The 16738-nt window shown below is 43.8% G+C and overlaps 1 protein-coding gene across 1 annotated transcript; it reads left to right on the top strand.

Annotated features, from left to right (window-relative positions):
- On the top strand, positions 3132–16710 carry UHRF1 (ubiquitin like with PHD and ring finger domains 1). The gene is made up of 17 exons (XM_021378987.1): positions 3132–3268; positions 4138–4300; positions 6247–6510; positions 7255–7418; positions 7820–8035; positions 8847–8953; positions 9116–9302; positions 10258–10381; positions 10461–10568; positions 11462–11566; positions 12395–12501; positions 12978–13140; positions 13250–13387; positions 13757–13862; positions 13994–14151; positions 14477–14575; positions 15175–16710. The coding sequence occupies exons 1-17, from the start codon at positions 3147–3149 to the stop codon at positions 15319–15321; spliced, it is 2478 nt and encodes an 825-aa protein (XP_021234662.1). The 5' UTR covers positions 3132–3146; the 3' UTR covers positions 15322–16710.

Genomic DNA, 16738 nt, shown 5'->3' with positions numbered 1-16738 from the left:
AGCAGACAGCTAGAATTCACTGATTTTGCACCACACACTCAGTTTGCCAGGTCTTGGTGCACGTGTGGAAAGGATTCTCTGACAGCGAAGCTCTTCCATGTTGTTGTCATGTGGCCTGCAGGCTCATGGTGCTCTTCTCAGAGGCACTCTCAGGTGTGGCTATTAAGATAGCAGGCATCCTGCCCACCATGGTGTGTGTGGTCCAAGAAGGTCAGCAGTTAAACCAGTTCATTCCTGTGTTCTGCAAGCTATGAAACTTGCTGTTACCGTGAAGCTTTTAAGCTTTTAGAGTGTTTAGACCTCTTGTTGTGAGTTTCTTGTAGTTTTATAGGATGAGACGCCCTGCTATTTTTCCCCAAATTCCTCGTGTCTTCAGATACTAAACAGAAAGCTCTGTAAAGGCACTGTAAAGCATAGACTGTGGATCATACTAACTGTGATGGGGAGATTGCCCTGCCTACACGAGGATAAATCTTGGAGCCGGTAAGATCAGCTATCAGTTCTTTTTTATCCAACACTTTAAAAATCATGTTTATCAGCTGGTATTCCTTATGTGCAAGCCTGGACTTTCATTTCTCCTAAAACATTCTGCGAAAGCTTCACATTGAACAGTATCACTGTGGCACAGAGACTGTTGAATTCACTTGTGAAAAGAGGCAGCTAGCGAGACAAAATTTTACCAATGCTTTAAATTTTCACAAACTGGGCTGGATATCCCTGCTGGCAGAGAAGCCGCAATATTGTTTCCTCGCAGCATGGAGGATTTAACAGTGAAGAAGTGTTTTCAATCAGGATTCTAAAAGGAATGTCTAAAACAATCTGAAAGGGAGGAAACTGAAACTCATCACCTTCTTCGAAAACTTCAGTACAAGAAGATCATGCTCCTTTTATTTTTTTTTTCTGACAGTCTATACAAACCTGAAGCTTCCAGTGGTTTATCTCGCATTAGGTTATCTACGAGTTACTCCAGCAGTGTACTTGTTTTAATAGAGGACAGGACCTTAAAATAAGAGCATATATAATTTAACTTCTAATGAAATCAGCGTTCTACTACCGGAATGATGCAGAATTGAGCCTTACTTCTAGTGAATTGTTGACCCAACTGAATAGCGTGTAGGATGCAGCACAGTTTTTGCAGTATGAGGATTCACTGAATGAGTAGAAGTTTCTTTAGAAATGGGGCTTCTTATTTCCCAGCTCTGAATCAATCTCTAGGGATGCTAGTGCTCATTCACAGCAACTGGCCTGAGCCTTTTCCTTAAACAGCTGTGTCTTACAGTAAGACAGTGCTCCCTGTACTGTGATAGCAGCTGCCAAGGGTAAAACGATGTACATCTATGGCACACCTGGATGCATCTAAGAGAGTCCTTATGTAGACATGACATGGGAGCATGTCATAGAGCACATAGCAAAATCAAATGCAAGGCAGTAAGGTGCTATCAGAAATATAGCATCTGAGCATAAAAAAATTAACACGAATAGGTAACTGTTCAAATATACATTCCTTGTACATCAGCTTAATGTGACACAGAGTATTCAAGGAAAGGGTCAGGTCTGGATCTTAGTGCCTTTTTTGAACTTCTTATTGCACTTTTATAGAGATGTAAGAAATGCTGAAAAAACTCTGAAAGAGGGTAGTAAGTGTCTGTTGTTAAACCATCTGGAAGTTGTGAGGGTGTGTGTTCTGCGCTCTTCTAAAAATGGGACACGTGGGTGACAACATATGGATCCAGGTATGCTGTTAAGTAACACTACTTGAGATTTCAGCCCAGAAGGCCCAAACACGAGATGCTTTAGACCTGTCCTTGTAAGGATGAAAACTGTTTTCCCAATGCACAGTCTTTCTTCCTGCTCCCAGCCAGCTCTGTAATATCTGATAACCCCTTCAGATTGTGGAAAGAGTTTGCTGCTGCAGTGGGTCAAGGTTAAGACTCCAGTGCATCTCCAGGGCAAAAATGACTTTCTTGCAAGGCAAAACCTTCAGATCTGGGAGGAAATGAAGCCTGACTGCTGTAGGTCGCAGGTCACATCCAAGGCTTTTATGTGCTCACTGACACATGTCTAACCTTTGGTACTAACCTAATCTAGGCCAGTGACTTTCAACCTGCGCTCTGCGGCTTAGCTGTGGGATCCCCAACAGATCCTAAGGATGAGAGCAAGGGTGTAAGAGAGGGACGCACGCTGCTTTCTTGCTGTATGTATTCACTACAGCAGTCTGCAAATCGGGGGTCTGGTGGGTGCTCCATCCCATGGATTTTGTATTTTTTAATATGCACATGAGAGATTGGCTCTGTGGGTGCAGGGGGTGTAGCACGGGAAGTTCTGCTTTGCACTGAGCTCCAGCGCGCCTCATGCTCTCTTTGTCTGGAAGGACCGGATAGCAGCTCTGCCAGGCCCGGGCAGGTTGCAGAGCTGCTGAAACTGCTTCTGTTGGAGCCACCCCTGCCGCGACCACGCTCCCAGCCGAGCACCTCTTCCCTACCTTCGCCAGTTTTCATCCTTTTCTACTTCTTTCCAAGCCGCCTTGCTTTCTTTGAAACCTCTCAGTAATCCCCAGCTTACGGTTTGCTCCACCTGATGCCCACACTCAGCAAATTTTATCCTTTTTTTATTTCCTTCCTTGTTGGAGGAAGACTCTCCAGAACAGGCCCACTCACGGCATCCAGGGTCATGTTTCCAAGGGGCCCCATGCTGCAGCACTGTTGCCCACACGAGGGGCTCTGGGGCTTGGAGCTGGGGGGCCCTGGAGGCCCCTCCCCACCACGATGGTCCCTTAGGCTGCCCAGGAGTGCGTGCTGCAGGGCAGGCATTGGGTGGTGATGGTGTGGCTTGGAGTTATGGCTGCTAGAGGGGAATGAAGAGGTGAGACTTTGGGTCTCATCCTTCTCCCGTTGGCTTTGCAGAAGTGTCACCGGGACGGTCGTGCTCCCGGTTTTACATTACAGGATGCTCAGTGCTGCCCTTGCCCCAAGATGCCGCGGGGCTGACCGGTGCGCGACCCTCCCGACACCGAGCCCTCGGGCTCTTCGACCTCGGTGCCGCCCCCGGGCAGTGCTGGTTTCGCGCCCGGAGCCCCCTGCGGCTCCGCGCTCCCGGGAGGCAATGGCGGCCCCACCCCTCCCGCTCGTTCCCGCCAGCGGCGACCAATGGGCGGGCGCCCGCCGCGCACGGGGCTTTTCCGCGCCAAACTCCAAAGCCCGGGGAGAGCGAGGGCGGCGTCCGCGGGGCGCAGCGCGATAGCGGCCTCCAGCACCGCGGAGCCACGCCGGTGAGTTCTGCTGGCCCAGGCCCGCCGACGGGGCTGCGGCCGCGCTGGGAGGGGGGGTTGGCGGCGGCGGGAATTCACCCTCGCGCTGTGCCCGTTGCGGGCAGCGGCTCCGCGCTGGTGACAGCTGCCGGGGGCTCGCAGCGCCCGCCACCGCGGGGCACGGTGCTGGGGGGTGACTCTGCTCCCGGGCGCCGTGCGTAGCGCGGAATTCCGGGGCAGCGGCTCCCGCCCTCGGAACGGGGCTCTGCGGCGGAGGGAACAGGAGGCAGCGGGGCGGGCGGCGGACCGTTATTGGCTCTTGGGGCTGGCGGCAGCCGCGGTCCCGCAGGTCGGGGTGGTGGGGGCCGCTGAGCGCTCCGTTATTATTTTTTTTTTTTTCCGGGGAAGGAACGGCAGCGGCGTCCCCCGAGGATAGTCATGGGAAGAACGTTGCCGCTGCCCCCCGCGGGGATTGGCGCCGTCCCGAGCAGTAGGGCCGCGACGGCCGCTTTAAGAGCTACACCCCAGCCTCGGCTCCGCTGATATTTGCATAGTCTCGCGAGGTCTGGGGGGAGGCCCCGCGAGAGCTGAGGGAGCGTTTCAATTGTGGCGCGAGATACAGTTGGCGCGCGGCGCCCGCCCGCAAGGCGCGGGGAGGCCCGGGCGCGAGCTGGGCCGTTAGGCGCGGCAGGGGAGGGGGCGGGCCTTAAGGCACCGGTAGCCAATCCGCGCCGGAACCGGCCGGGCCAGCGGCCAATGGCGCGGGGGCAGCGGGAAGGCGGGCCGGCCGGGACCGGGCTGGCGGCGGGCTGAGCGCCGAGCCTCAGCGGTCGGGGGCTGCCGCGTCGGGCTCCGGCGCCGTCCGCGTGACGACGCGCTGCTCCCGTAAGGGCCGGCGCCATGTGGATCCAGGTGCGCACCATGGACGGGAGGGAGACCCACCGCGTGGACTCGCTCTCCAAGCTCACCAAGGTGGAGGGGCTGCGCCTGCGGATCCACGAGGTGTTCGGCATCGAGCCCCACCGACAGCGCCTTTTCTACCGCGGCAAGCAGGTACGGGGCGCGGAGCGGCCGTGGGGCCCTGCCGGGGCGGGGGGCGGTGGGGCTGTGCCGCTCTGGGGGCGGAGCGCGGCCGCGGGCGGTGACACGGTGACACCGCGCGGCCCCACGCAGCGTTCTCCGCCCCCGCGGTACGGACGGGTGCGGTGCCCGGGAGCGCTGCGGGGCGAGGGGTGGAGCTGGGGCGGCCCTGGGCTTTGTGTGCCACCCCCCACTTCCCCCGTTCCCTTCGTCCATTTTGGCGTGTGCGGAACTCAGGGTGACCGCAGTCCCGGCGGTGGGCGCCCCTGGCCCACGGCCCGGGCGCGGCGATCGCTCCCCGTGGGGCTGCGGGCCACTGACAGCCGCGGTGCTGCTCCGCGATGTATACTGAAGTGACACCAGACGCTTCGAGTAGACGCAGTTGCTTTGCTTTGCAAAGTTTTGTTGTGTACGTTCCGGTACCCTTCGTTCTGCGCGCGCGTTTAGGTTTTTCATCAGTTTGTTGCAGACAGAACCATTTACAGTGTGTTGTCCCACCTCCTTCAGTCTTCCTTCTCCACGGTGCCCATCACTGCTTTGTCTGACTTTGGAATCGCTAGAAATGGTCATGTTTTAGGAAGTCAGGAAAACACTCGTTAATTTTAAAAGGTGCACCCGTTGCTGGAGGTGCACGTGCAGCTGCTGCCACCTCTGCCAGAAGCGCTTTGAACCGTTGTGGTTTGGCATCCCGGTGCGGTTCTCTGCTGCTCTGTCCCCTGCACCTGCTGCCACATGTCTGTGCCGCCACGAGAACAGCGCTGCTGTGCTCGCAGTGTTGTCGCTTTTTAGAAGAAACAGCGTGCTTTTGGTTTGTTCTTGTGTATTGCAGTGAGTCTTTGTCTCTCGCCCAGATCGCTTCCTGCACACTCCGATTTCTAGAGATTATCCTGTAGCCATTCAGTGCCATAAATCAGAATTGAGCTAACATAGTGATTCCTGTAAAGTGTGAATTTTTGTGGCTTTACTCTGTTTCCCGCTGATAGAGAACAAAGCTCTTGAATTGCAGCTTCTGGTGGTTTGGGCTGGAGGGGATGATCATTTCCTGTATAATTTCTTAGTCAGACCTTAACTATGCGGTGAAGCTTTTGTCTCAACTTCTGACTGTGCCGTGGCCTCAAGTGCAGTGTTCTAATGGCGGCGAGAGCTCTACCTGCCCTCTGTGCCCCTCTTTTTGTAGGGGCGGGATCTTTCTTTGACTCTATACAACGCCACATTTGCAAAATATATCCTTAAAATTATAGAGAGCGTGAAATTAAGACATGCCCCGCTATGCTAAGAAGTGAATGGATAGTTCCAAGTTGAAGCGAATCCTTCTTGATTGTGCTTCCAATGGAAAAACAGCTTGTTTGGAAGAAAGCGCGTGTTCAGTTCCTTGGTCTGTACTTAATGCTGCATTTCAGAGCGAGGTTCTAGCAATAATCTGGAGCATATACAATCAGAATGTAAGGACCACTTTGTATTAATATTTGTGTTATGGGATATGTCTGAATTAAGGAACTTACATCAGAGTTCCTATGTAATGTGGAATAATATTTAAGTTTTGATAGGAAATAGTGAATCTATGGTTCTTTTAAGTTCTTCTCAGAGTTGCGTTTCTAAGGAATGTAGCAGCAACTTTTCCAGATCTCATGGAACGCAGCGGTTTAATCCGGTTGAAAGTCTACCACAGCATGGAAGCTTTGTTTTTCGGTCTGTGGAGCCTGTTGGATAAAAAGGAATGTTTTAAAATAGAATAACAATGTGTGACTATCGTGCTGCTGAAGAACTGCCAGGTCCCTGATTGTTAGTAGTCTTCGACAAACACAGTCAGTTTTGGTGCATAGTGACAGTTGCAACACAATGGGTGGCTTGGTTTTGAGATGGAAAATCTCCATTGAATTGAATTGAATAACCAGATGATTTTGACTCTTTCCCCATAGATGGAGGATGGTCACTCGCTTTTTGATTACAGCGTTGGACTGAACGATATTGTTCAGCTCTTGGTCAGACAAAGCCCAGCAGTGCTTCCTGCTGTGAGTAAGGAGAAGGATTCAGAGCTCTCTGACACAGACTCTGGCTGTGGCTCAGGTCAAAGTGAATCTGACAAAAGCTCTCACAATGGAGAAGGTGCCATGGAACTGGAGGGGCAGCCTAGCACGGCGGCGCAGTCTGACTGGGCTGACCCGGGGTTCGGCCTCTATAAGGTGAGTCAGTGAAGAACGAACGTCGCTTAGGGCTGCGCTTTGGGACAGGAAGGGTTTTCTGTAGTTGAGAACTTTGGAAAATCTTTCATGATACAATTGTTTGCTTTTTTATTTTTTGAACTTTCCAACAGCAAACAAACAAACAAAAAAAACAATCAACCCACAAACGAATTGAATGCAATATTAAAATAATTAATTATCATTTTACCCTTTTAATTAAAACTACAATATTTGTTTAAAAAGAAAAACACATTGCAAGTGCTTGTTTTAATTTAAAAATTTTCCCCAATTTTTTTTGCTTGGAGTCACTGCATTTGTCAAAGCTGAAACTTCCATGAAAGAACAAAAGGAAATCTCAACCAGCTGTTCAGAATCATTTTACTTCTCCGCTTCAGTGGTTTTTATTACAGATCTAGTGTTTTCTTTGTCAGATTATGAGCAAGATGATCCTGAAAGCCTGTTGCTGATTAATTAATAATGGTTTGTACTAGATAACAAGGCTGTTTATACACATGCTGGTGTATAATGGATTTGTAGCCTTACAGGTTCAATCTGAGGAGATTGTAGGGGGATGCATGATGGGAACAGGGAGGTAAAGGAGATCTTTAAGATGACTGGTTGATATATCTTGATGGTTAACTAGAGATCGTTTAACTAGAGACAGTTAAATCTTCAAGTAGATTGGAAAATTGATGCTTACTTTGAAAATGCATTTTGGTGAGCTGTATACTTTGCTTTATGTAGATCAATGACTTGGTTGATGCTCGTGATATGAATATGGGAGCATGGTTTGAAGCCCAGGTTGTAAATGTAACCAGAAGAAAAGCTACAAATGACAGTTGTGCAGTTGCTGATCAGCAGACAACTATTCCTGAAGAAGATGTAATATATCATGTGAAATATGAAGAGTGAGTTTTGTTGATTTCTTGGCTAATAAATTCATTTGGATTTTGATGCCAATGGGGAATTTGATTGTAGAGATCATTGAGGTAAAACATAACTGGGCTAACGCAGTAATTGTATGATTTTTCCGCATTAATTGTAAGACAAAACACATGGGCTGGAATCATGTTTTTAGAGATGAAATGCTACTACCCAAGTTTTGAATGGGTTGCAATACTAGTAACGTTAGGCTGCTGTTTCTAGCTGTGACTGTGTGGGAGGAGATTTTATTCTTTCCAGTACTTTTGTATGCTATGTGGCATCAGTTCTTAAGTCAGCTAGTCTAGATAAAATATACTGCACATAAGTTGTGATGATGAATCTGACTTTTCTTCCCTATTCTTCCATGGCTACCTTCTCACTCAAGTTATCCAGAGAATGGAGTTGTGGAACTGAGTTCGAATGATGTACGGTCTCGTGCACGGACTATCTTGAAATGGCACCAGCTAGAAGTAGGACAGGTGGTAATGGTCAACTACAATCCTGATGAACCAACAGAGAGAGGCTTTTGGTATGATGCTGAGATCCTGCAGAAAAGGGAAACAAAACTGATCAGGGAGATAAATGCAAAGATACTACTTGGGTAAGCAATTCAGAATGGAAATGGGGGATAAATGGAACTCTCCAGCTCTACTTAAGCTTTCATGAGGTCTGAGTGATGGCAAAAAAATCAATGCAAACAAAAAAAAAAAACAGCAACAGAAGTGCTGAGGAGAGATGGAAAGCTGAACTGTCTTTTGGGGTGATTGACTTAAACTGGAGGAATTGAGCACTGCAGGGAATCACAGGGCGTACTGATCTGTGGACTCACATGCTGCTGACACTAAAAGCCCCATATTTGCTAGGAGGCGAAGAATTTTCTGTTTACTGTATTAACTCTGTAATGGTTATAACAAAAACTTCAGGGTAGTGTTTTGTGCTACATATGAAAATGTAGCATAAGCCTTCACTTTATAAAGATGATAATCTTCAATTCCTTGCTAACACATAACATATAAGGACTCTCAACTTATGTTTCGTATGATAAAAGTAGATTTTTCAGAGGGTTGCCAGAACATTCCTCCTCCTTCCTCTCACCATAGTTATTTTGACTTGATTAAGTAGGAGAGAAATTAGTCTGATGGTTGTTATCAACAAAAAAATGTTTCAATGATAGTTTGAACTCAATGGGTACCTGAATTTTCAGTAAAGTAAAAGGAGCACGCTTCAATTACATGGAAGGTATTCCATGGTGATGCTGTCATGCTACTGTCCTAGATCACATGATGCTACAACGTGTATCTTGTGATACAGGACTAATGTCAGATCAGTCTACATTACCTATGTATGTGCACAGCTGTGAATTCTTGCGGTATGATACTTTCTGATCTTTGACTTTTATCAACTTCTTGTAGGGAGGCTGGTGATTCTTTGAATGACTGCAGAATTATATTTGTGGATGACATTTATAAAATTGAAGAACCGGGCAGTGTTTGTCCAATTAGCGCCAGACCATTAAAACGTGAGTATTGCATTTTTCTTGCATGTACTGTTGTCTTATCTTGTGATGTTCTCTTAATAATCTTTGAGTATCAGAATTCTAAAACACTTGCAGTTGTGACTCCTCTGACCATTCGTATCATATCTTCACACTTACTGGAATGTTGTTTCTTTTTGCTAACAGGACAAAGTGGACCTGTGTGTAAAGCTTGTAAGGACAACCCAAACAAAACCTGCAGGATCTGTGCTTGCCATATCTGTGGGGGTAAACAAGATCCCGATAAACAGCTCATGTGTGATGAGTGTGATATGGCTTTCCACATCTACTGCCTCAACCCCCCCCTTAGTAGTATACCAGATGACGAGGACTGGTAAGTTCTAATGATGCTGTGTGGTATCACGGTTGCTATCTAGATTGAGTAGTAAGTGAGGTCTAGGACTTCATGCTAGGTGGCGATACCGGGACTGTGCGAGGTGAAGAGTTGTGCTACTGTTATGGGTGTTCTGAGTGTGCTGGGTTTTTTATTTTGTTTTTGTTAGGAAACATACTTCATAGCTTCTCTTGAACATCAGTTCAGTGAGAGTATTTTTTTAGGACAGTGGCTTTCAAACTTTTTTTTCCTAGTTTTGGGACATATATTTCCTATAGAAATGCCTTCTATTTATTTCCGTGGAAACTACGACAACTACAAAAAGCACAGTAACGCTATTTGATAGAGCAAGTTCTAGGCTACAAAAAGCTTTTTCAATTCAGTCACCACCATTAGCTGTGCATTTTTGCATGTCCAGCAAGCACTGATGATTTCCAGTGGATGCAGTTTTTTCTACACAGAGAAATTCTGTTCCACTCCTTTGCTTCATCTAAACTTCCATGTCAGACACCATTTTGTCACACCGCCGCTCTGCTGCCATCTGTCGCATGGCAACAAAATGTAATGGGATATTGGTGGGAAGGTTCCACCTCTACTGCCATCTCACTGACATCTGCCTCTTAAGTTGTGGGCCAGCATAATAAAATAGGAGGCATTACTTTGGAGTAGCCCTCGTATATGGGGAAACATATGGTTTTACTTCATGTATAACATGCTGAAATGAGAAGCAATAATTTTTATGACACAGAAGATTGCTTGATGCATGTGCAGTGGTTTAGAAGATGGTGCAAGGCTACTAGCTAATACAGATCCAGTTTGTGTATGGAGAGTTGCTTGAGCGTTCTATCTGTGTTCATATGGGGAAATTGTAACATTATAACTCTGTTCTTGAGAACCTTCTCTTTTTAAATTTAAGCTTTGCTGCTTGTTAATTTTCATTGCTTTATGACTTTAGGTATTGCCCTGAATGTCGAAATGATGCAAGTGAGGTGGTTCTGGCGGGAGAGAAATTAAAAGAAAGTAAAAAGAAACAAAAGATGGCATCTGCTAATTCATCGTCACGGAGAGACTGGGGCAAGGTCAGGTTTTATTTTTGAAGAATAGTGTTGATGTGTGTTTCTTGTAATTCCTGGCTAACTGGTCTACCTTTTGAAATAGGGTATGGCATGTGTCGGTCGCACAAAGGAATGTACCATTGTCCCCTCTAACCACTATGGACCAATTCCTGGGATTCCAGTTGGCACCATGTGGAAGTTCAGAGTTCAGGTATGAAGCTGAATCCTGGTCTCTTCCACTGTAAAGAAAAATAGGAACGACCCAGCTCTTACATGTGAAACCTGGAACAGTTAATATTAAAATGTATGTCACCGGATATGTAAGTGCAGAAAGGAAAGAATTTTACCTTTGTCTGTATCGAGTGTTCTATAGCTAATGTTGCATTTTCTAGGCCTTTCAGGAGTTGGTCTTTTTGGTGACTTAAAATCCAAACTAAATGTGTTTATTTCCAGAATTTTGCCTTGGAGGTGTGTAGTATTTCCCTCTTCTTCTGCTGTTAAGTCTCTCTTAAGAATCTGGATATATTAAGCAGTTTTATCATCCTGTTATAAAGGGTGGAAAGAAAGCCGGGAGCTAGTCAGACTTTGTTTTTCAAGCAGGATGTGAACACTACCATTGCAAATCTTTCAAGACCATTACCCTTATGTTGTTTTAGTACCTATGTTACTTTAAAATTCCTAGAGTTTTTCAAGCAGGATGTGAACACTACCATTGCAAATCTTTCAAGACCATTACCCTTATGTTGTTTTAGTACCTATGTTACTATAAAATTCCTAGAGTTTTTAATAAGCAATCTAGGTGGGAAAAATCACCATTTCTAAATTCACATCACAGAAAGTATCCTTGTGCTCAGTTCACTGGAATACTCCGTTGCTTCATTTTAAAAAACGTTTTTCTTTCTTCTGTCTGGACATTTTGGGAGGACAGTAGTGAAGACAATTTCTCCCTGTAATATATGCAAAACAAATGTGAAATAATACTAATAATTTAGTTCCAAGACCAATGAGTGATCGTGTTGCTTGCAGTTTGTTGTAGCAGTTGCCTACCAAACTTATGGATTGTGGTTTTTTAATTTTTTATTTCATTTCATTTTTCTCCTCCAGGTGAGCGAATCTGGTGTTCACAGGCCCCATGTGGCTGGCATACATGGCAGAAGTAATGACGGTGCTTATTCCTTGGTTCTGGCAGGAGGCTATGAAGATGATATAGTAAGTGAATCTATACTGTTCATGTCTGAGGATCAAACTAACTTGCAGCTGTGGCCGTAATTACATCCTACATTCTCTCTCAAATGTTTCTCCATCCTGATGATAGTTAAGTTATTCAGAGTAAAATAGGTGAAGGAAAGCTAGAATCCGGTAGAAGGAAGACCACCAGAATTAAGTTTAACATCCATATGTCAGCTTTTAATCCAAGAGTCCTTAGCTGCTTTTTCTGGGTCTCCACCTCATCAGACTCTCTGTGTTTGCTGCAAGATCTAGAACAAAACCAGGGACAGAAGTGCTACTGCTGAATATATCTGTTTGTTTAGCTAGCCAAATGTAATCCTTATCAGGCTTTACCAGCCTCTACTGCTCGTTCTTACAGTTCATCAGTGTAGTACTACCCCCTGACCGCTTCCCCCCCAAATACCCATCTGAACCTCATGCAAAATACCTGTGAATGCAGAACGCACCTCATTTGCTGTTTTGAGTCTTAATTCATGTGGCAGTGTAAGTTCCAAGACACAAGTTAAACCATCTTTTATCTAGAACGCACCATGCACTTCCATGCAGGTTCCATGCAAGTGGTATGCTACTCTATTGGCAGAGGCCTCTTTGCACTTTTAAGGTGTGTGATGAGACAACAGTTGCAACCCTGATTTTTCTTCTGCTCTTCTCAAATTAAGAGGGAACCACACTTAAATGGAGGAATCACCTTTCCTTTTTTTTTTTTTCCCCCAGAATGCAATGTTATAGCTACCTGATTAAAAAACCTTTCCTTCTTATATTGAATTACTCTTGTGAATATGTTGAAGCAATCCGTATACATTTCAGGATCACGGGAATTCCTTCACATATACGGGGAGCGGAGGTCGTGATCTTTCTGGAAACAAACGTACAGCAGAACAGTCTTGTGATCAAAAACTCACCAATACGAACAGGTTGGCAACATTTGCACTCAATTTCTAACCTAGAAGCTGGCAATCTGTCAACCTCAGTGTTTGTTTATACTATTTGTAATCAAAAGAAATTGTCTAAGTGCAAAAACTACTTTTGTAGGTTGCAGATCAGCTGTGCAACGGAAATGTTTTTTAGCGTACACTATCAATGAAATACAATTATAAATGATACTAGTCTCACATTCAATATTGGCTGAAACATAAGGAACAGAGTAGTAAAATAGCAAAACTTTTTTTTTTGTAAGCCAAGCTAAGGTTCAGCACAGTGACAGAGTACTGCTACTCTTTGTAGTAATGGCATCTCACTATCAATGCAGTGTTCAGTAAAACAGTGTAGTTGAACTCTTCTTAGTAGTAGTTGGATTATGTGCAAGTTCTGCTTTGCTTTATCCTCCCTCTTTGATTCTGAAGAGTTCTGTCTGGTAAATATGCTAACTTGAATGGACTTTCTCTTACAGAGCTCTGGCTTTGAACTGCAGTGCTCCCATCAATGACAAAAATGGAGCTGAAGCTAAGGACTGGAGAGCAGGAAAGCCAGTCCGAGTGGTGAGGAATGTGAAAGGAGGCAAACACAGCAAATATGCTCCTGTAGAAGGGAACAGATACGATGGCATATATAAGGTAAGTAAGATTTGAATTCTACTGAATTAAGAAAAGACTATTTGCTTATGGCAAATAAGTTTTTTAGTGTCTAGTGAACTTGCATGTGGCTTTTTTTTTTTTCTTTAAGGTTGTGAAATACTGGCCTGAGACAGGGAAATCTGGATTTCTAGTGTGGCGTTACTTACTTAGGAGAGATGATGAAGAACCTGCTCCTTGGACCAAAGAAGGAAAGGACAGGATGAAGAAGCTTGGCCTAACAATGCAGGTACACTTCTGGAACATCACTGTGGTTCCCTTGGACAATGAACTTGATGGGGAGCAGGATTTTTCTATTATACATTGAGGATAATCTGCTTTGAACTGTGTAAGGATCTAAGAATCAACACAGCCCCCTTTAGAATCAGGAGGATGGAAATCCTTTCAGTCCTGTGGGTTGTTTTCCTTCTTACATCAGGAGGTTAAATGGACAAAACTCATTTTCTTTTACTGAATTTTTACAGCCTAGCGCTTTAGAAGAGCAGTGATCCATTATTATGAGAGTTGCTCCAGGGGTTGCCTTTCCAACCCTAGTAGTCTGTAAGTCCATGAATTGGCATATTTACACTGGATGCTTTTTGTTTTTGTTTTCCTACAGTATCCTGAGGGGTATTTGGAAGCCGTTGCAAACAAAGATAAAGAAAATAATGGAGATGATGAGTTTGATACTCCAGGGAAAGGAAAGAGGAAAAGGAAATCAGCAGGTTTGTGGAGTAGGCAAGTGGATATAGAAATCCTCGTAGGTCTTTGTGCATTTTACTTAATCTTTTTTGTTTGCTTTTTTTTTTGTTTGTTTGTTTTTGTTTTGTTTTAAGTCCATTCTATTTTCTTTCAGGTGGGGAGGAAAAAGTCATTAACTCTCCCGCAGGAACTCCAAAGAAAACAAAAGTTGAGCCATACAAATTGACATCTCAGCAAAAATCTCTTATAAGAAGTGATGAAGCCAATGAAAAACTGTGGAATGAAGTACTAGATGCTCTCAAAGATGGACCGGTAAATCACTCTTGTAATTCCAACCATAAAGTGACAATTAACTTATCCCTAGATATAAAATTCTTAGCTGTGCAAAGAAATAGCCTCAGATTGTTAGTATTTTTTTTTTTCAGTGTGGGCATCCACAGCATAACTTTAGAGCACTGGTTCTTACTGGTATTCGAGACCAGTAGGAAGGATAAGAACTTGTTAATCTGACTTTTTTTTTTTCCTCCCCATGTTGAGCTTTGTAGAAAAAATATGCTTAAAGTAATTCTCTGCATTTCTTTTTTTTTTGGTTGTATCTTTCATAGTACGATAAATTGGTCAAATGTTTTCTTTACAGAAATTTCTAAATAAAGTTGAAGAGGCTTTCCTGTGTATTTGCTGTCAAGAGGTTGTGTTTCGGCCAGTCACAACTGTATGCCAGCATAATGTGTGCAAGGTGAGCAGTTAGTGCAACTCTCTTGTTAAGCAGTTGAGCCAACAAACCTTGAACTGACTCATTTAGTGGTGACATTTTGTTTTGACTCTTAATCTTTTGGTGGGATTCAGGTATATATGTGAAAACTTGTGATTTGATAATAGTTCTTTGGCATAGAAAAGTTGATGCTTTAAGGAAAGCTCCACTACTGTATTGCCACTATCAGATTATTTTAAAAAAGTATAATGAGAGCTTATCTGTGGGTTGAGTAATACTGCTAGGTGACACTGGACTCAACAGTGTTACAAAGTGTATCGGTTTTTAGTCTGTTTTTCCTTTGAGGAATGGAAGCTACAACAGTCTTTAATGCCTCTACCATGCACTTAAATGCTGCATCCATGACTAATACACTCTGAAGAACATGTACTATTGGTTGTAATGAAGGAAGCTTTCTTTCCTATGACCAGCCTGGCAGTGCTTTGGGCCTTTCTCAGCTCTTGTCAATACCTATGTGAACTAGGATGTAGAAGGAACCTCAATTTCCAATAGGGGCTGTGAGGAATAAGCTGAACTGCAAGTCTCTCTATTCTTAACCAATTTCTTTATTCATCCTTCACCAGGATTGTTTGGATAGGTCCTTCAAAGCTGATGTGTACAGTTGTCCAGCCTGCCGCTACGATCTTGGCAAAAACTATGCCATGCAAGTGAATGAAACACTGCAGACCATTCTAACACAGCTCTTTCCTGGATATGGCAACGGACGGTGATTCCGTAAAGCACTTCTAATTGTCTTTTGTTCAAACCTATTAATGGATTTTACATGGGCTTAATTTAAGAAAAGAAAAAAAGTAGTTGGTGTTCTCCCAGACCTGTAAAAAACAAAAATACAACAACAAAAAAACCCCAAAGCATTTCTTTTAAAAAAAAAAAAAAAACTATGAACTTCCAGGAATATCCTTCTGTATGTTCATGGTTTTTGTTCTAAATGTTGAACTTTGTTTATTTTTCCCCCCTCAAAACTGCCATCCATCAGCACAGATTATTATTGTTTTTTTTTTTTTTAATGGGGATTTACAAAGTGCTTCTGGTAAGGCTGCTGACGATTGTGAAAGTTCTCTGCTTGCTCTGTCCCCTCTCCCCATCTTTTTATTTTTGTTTTATTCCAAAAAATGGCTTGGTTGCTAGAACAATCTTCAACATTTGGGATTTGGCCATAAAGGTAGATCTGTGCATCACTTTGGCAACATTTTGGTGCTCAATTTGTACAAGATAGTTCCTGGCTCACAACTTCTGTTTTTCTAACATAAGTGAGTATTTGCTATTTTTTTAATTTTTCAATAACTGTTTTTATACATTTGACAAACTTATCAAAGCCATTTCCTGCTAATTTTGTATGTCAAAACAAAACAAAAAACAAACAAAAAAAACAACTGCTGGCATATAGTCAAGTAGTTAGAGCAATATGGAGTACTACCTCAGTTGGACTTCTTATTAGGGAACTATTTGTTCAGCTAGGTGCTGTCTTCTGTCCTGAAATGCCATTATGGAAGATACTAAAGCCATTCTTAAGTGCCTTTTTTCTTTTTTTTGGAAAGACTGGGCCCTGAATCACCATATATATATTTTTTTTCATAAGCACTGAATTGTTTAAACTTGCCAACCGGATTTTGTTCTTTGAGTAAAATATAACACTGTAGCTGTATATGATTAGCATGGATTTGCAAACTTTCAGGTTTCCTCCTAATGCTAGGTGTGTGATGGTAACGTGAATTTATATATATATATATATATATTATTTTTCCCCCCGCTGCATTTCTACCTAGAAATGGAGAATAGTTAATTTTGACTTTTGGAAACATTTTGGTTATTGTAAATGACACCAAGAAGGCTTGCTTTTGTGAATGGATTGTCTTTTTCTAACATTACCAAAGTTTGCAGTTCAATACCTCAACAAGACAGAGATGTTTTTAATCACGCTTGACTGCAGACAGACTGGAACAAACGTGCCTGGTTTTGTTTTTCTTAACTCTTACACTTTTAAAATTATAATGTTAATATGTTAGGGAAAAAATGTTTTATAGGCTTTTTGCTGAATTTGTCAATTTTTGTACAATGTGCAAGTTGAAGTTCTCAAAATAAATATCTTTTCAGATGAAGGTGTTGGCTGTTCTCCTTTAACTCTCC

Source organism: Numida meleagris, chromosome 27, assembly GCF_002078875.1.
Source record: "Numida meleagris isolate 19003 breed g44 Domestic line chromosome 27, NumMel1.0, whole genome shotgun sequence".
In the NCBI taxonomy this organism is placed as follows: domain Eukaryota; kingdom Metazoa; phylum Chordata; class Aves; order Galliformes; family Numididae; genus Numida; species Numida meleagris.
This window is presented reverse-complemented; position numbering and strand designations above follow the sequence as displayed.

What these genes read in the sequence shown, in the direction of transcription:
- UHRF1 (XM_021378987.1), top strand. Translation starts at nt 3,147, where the DNA reads ATGGGCGGGCGCCCGCCGCGCACGGGGCTTTTCCGCGCCAAACTCCAA. An exon ending in TAGCGCCAGACCATTAAAAC is followed by an intron (nt 8,954 to 9,115) that starts GTGAGTATTGCA and finishes TTTTGCTAACAG; the next exon opens with GACAAAGTGGACCTGTGTGT. An exon ending in CACGGAGAGACTGGGGCAAG is followed by an intron (nt 10,382 to 10,460) that starts GTCAGGTTTTAT and finishes CTTTTGAAATAG; the next exon opens with GGTATGGCATGTGTCGGTCG.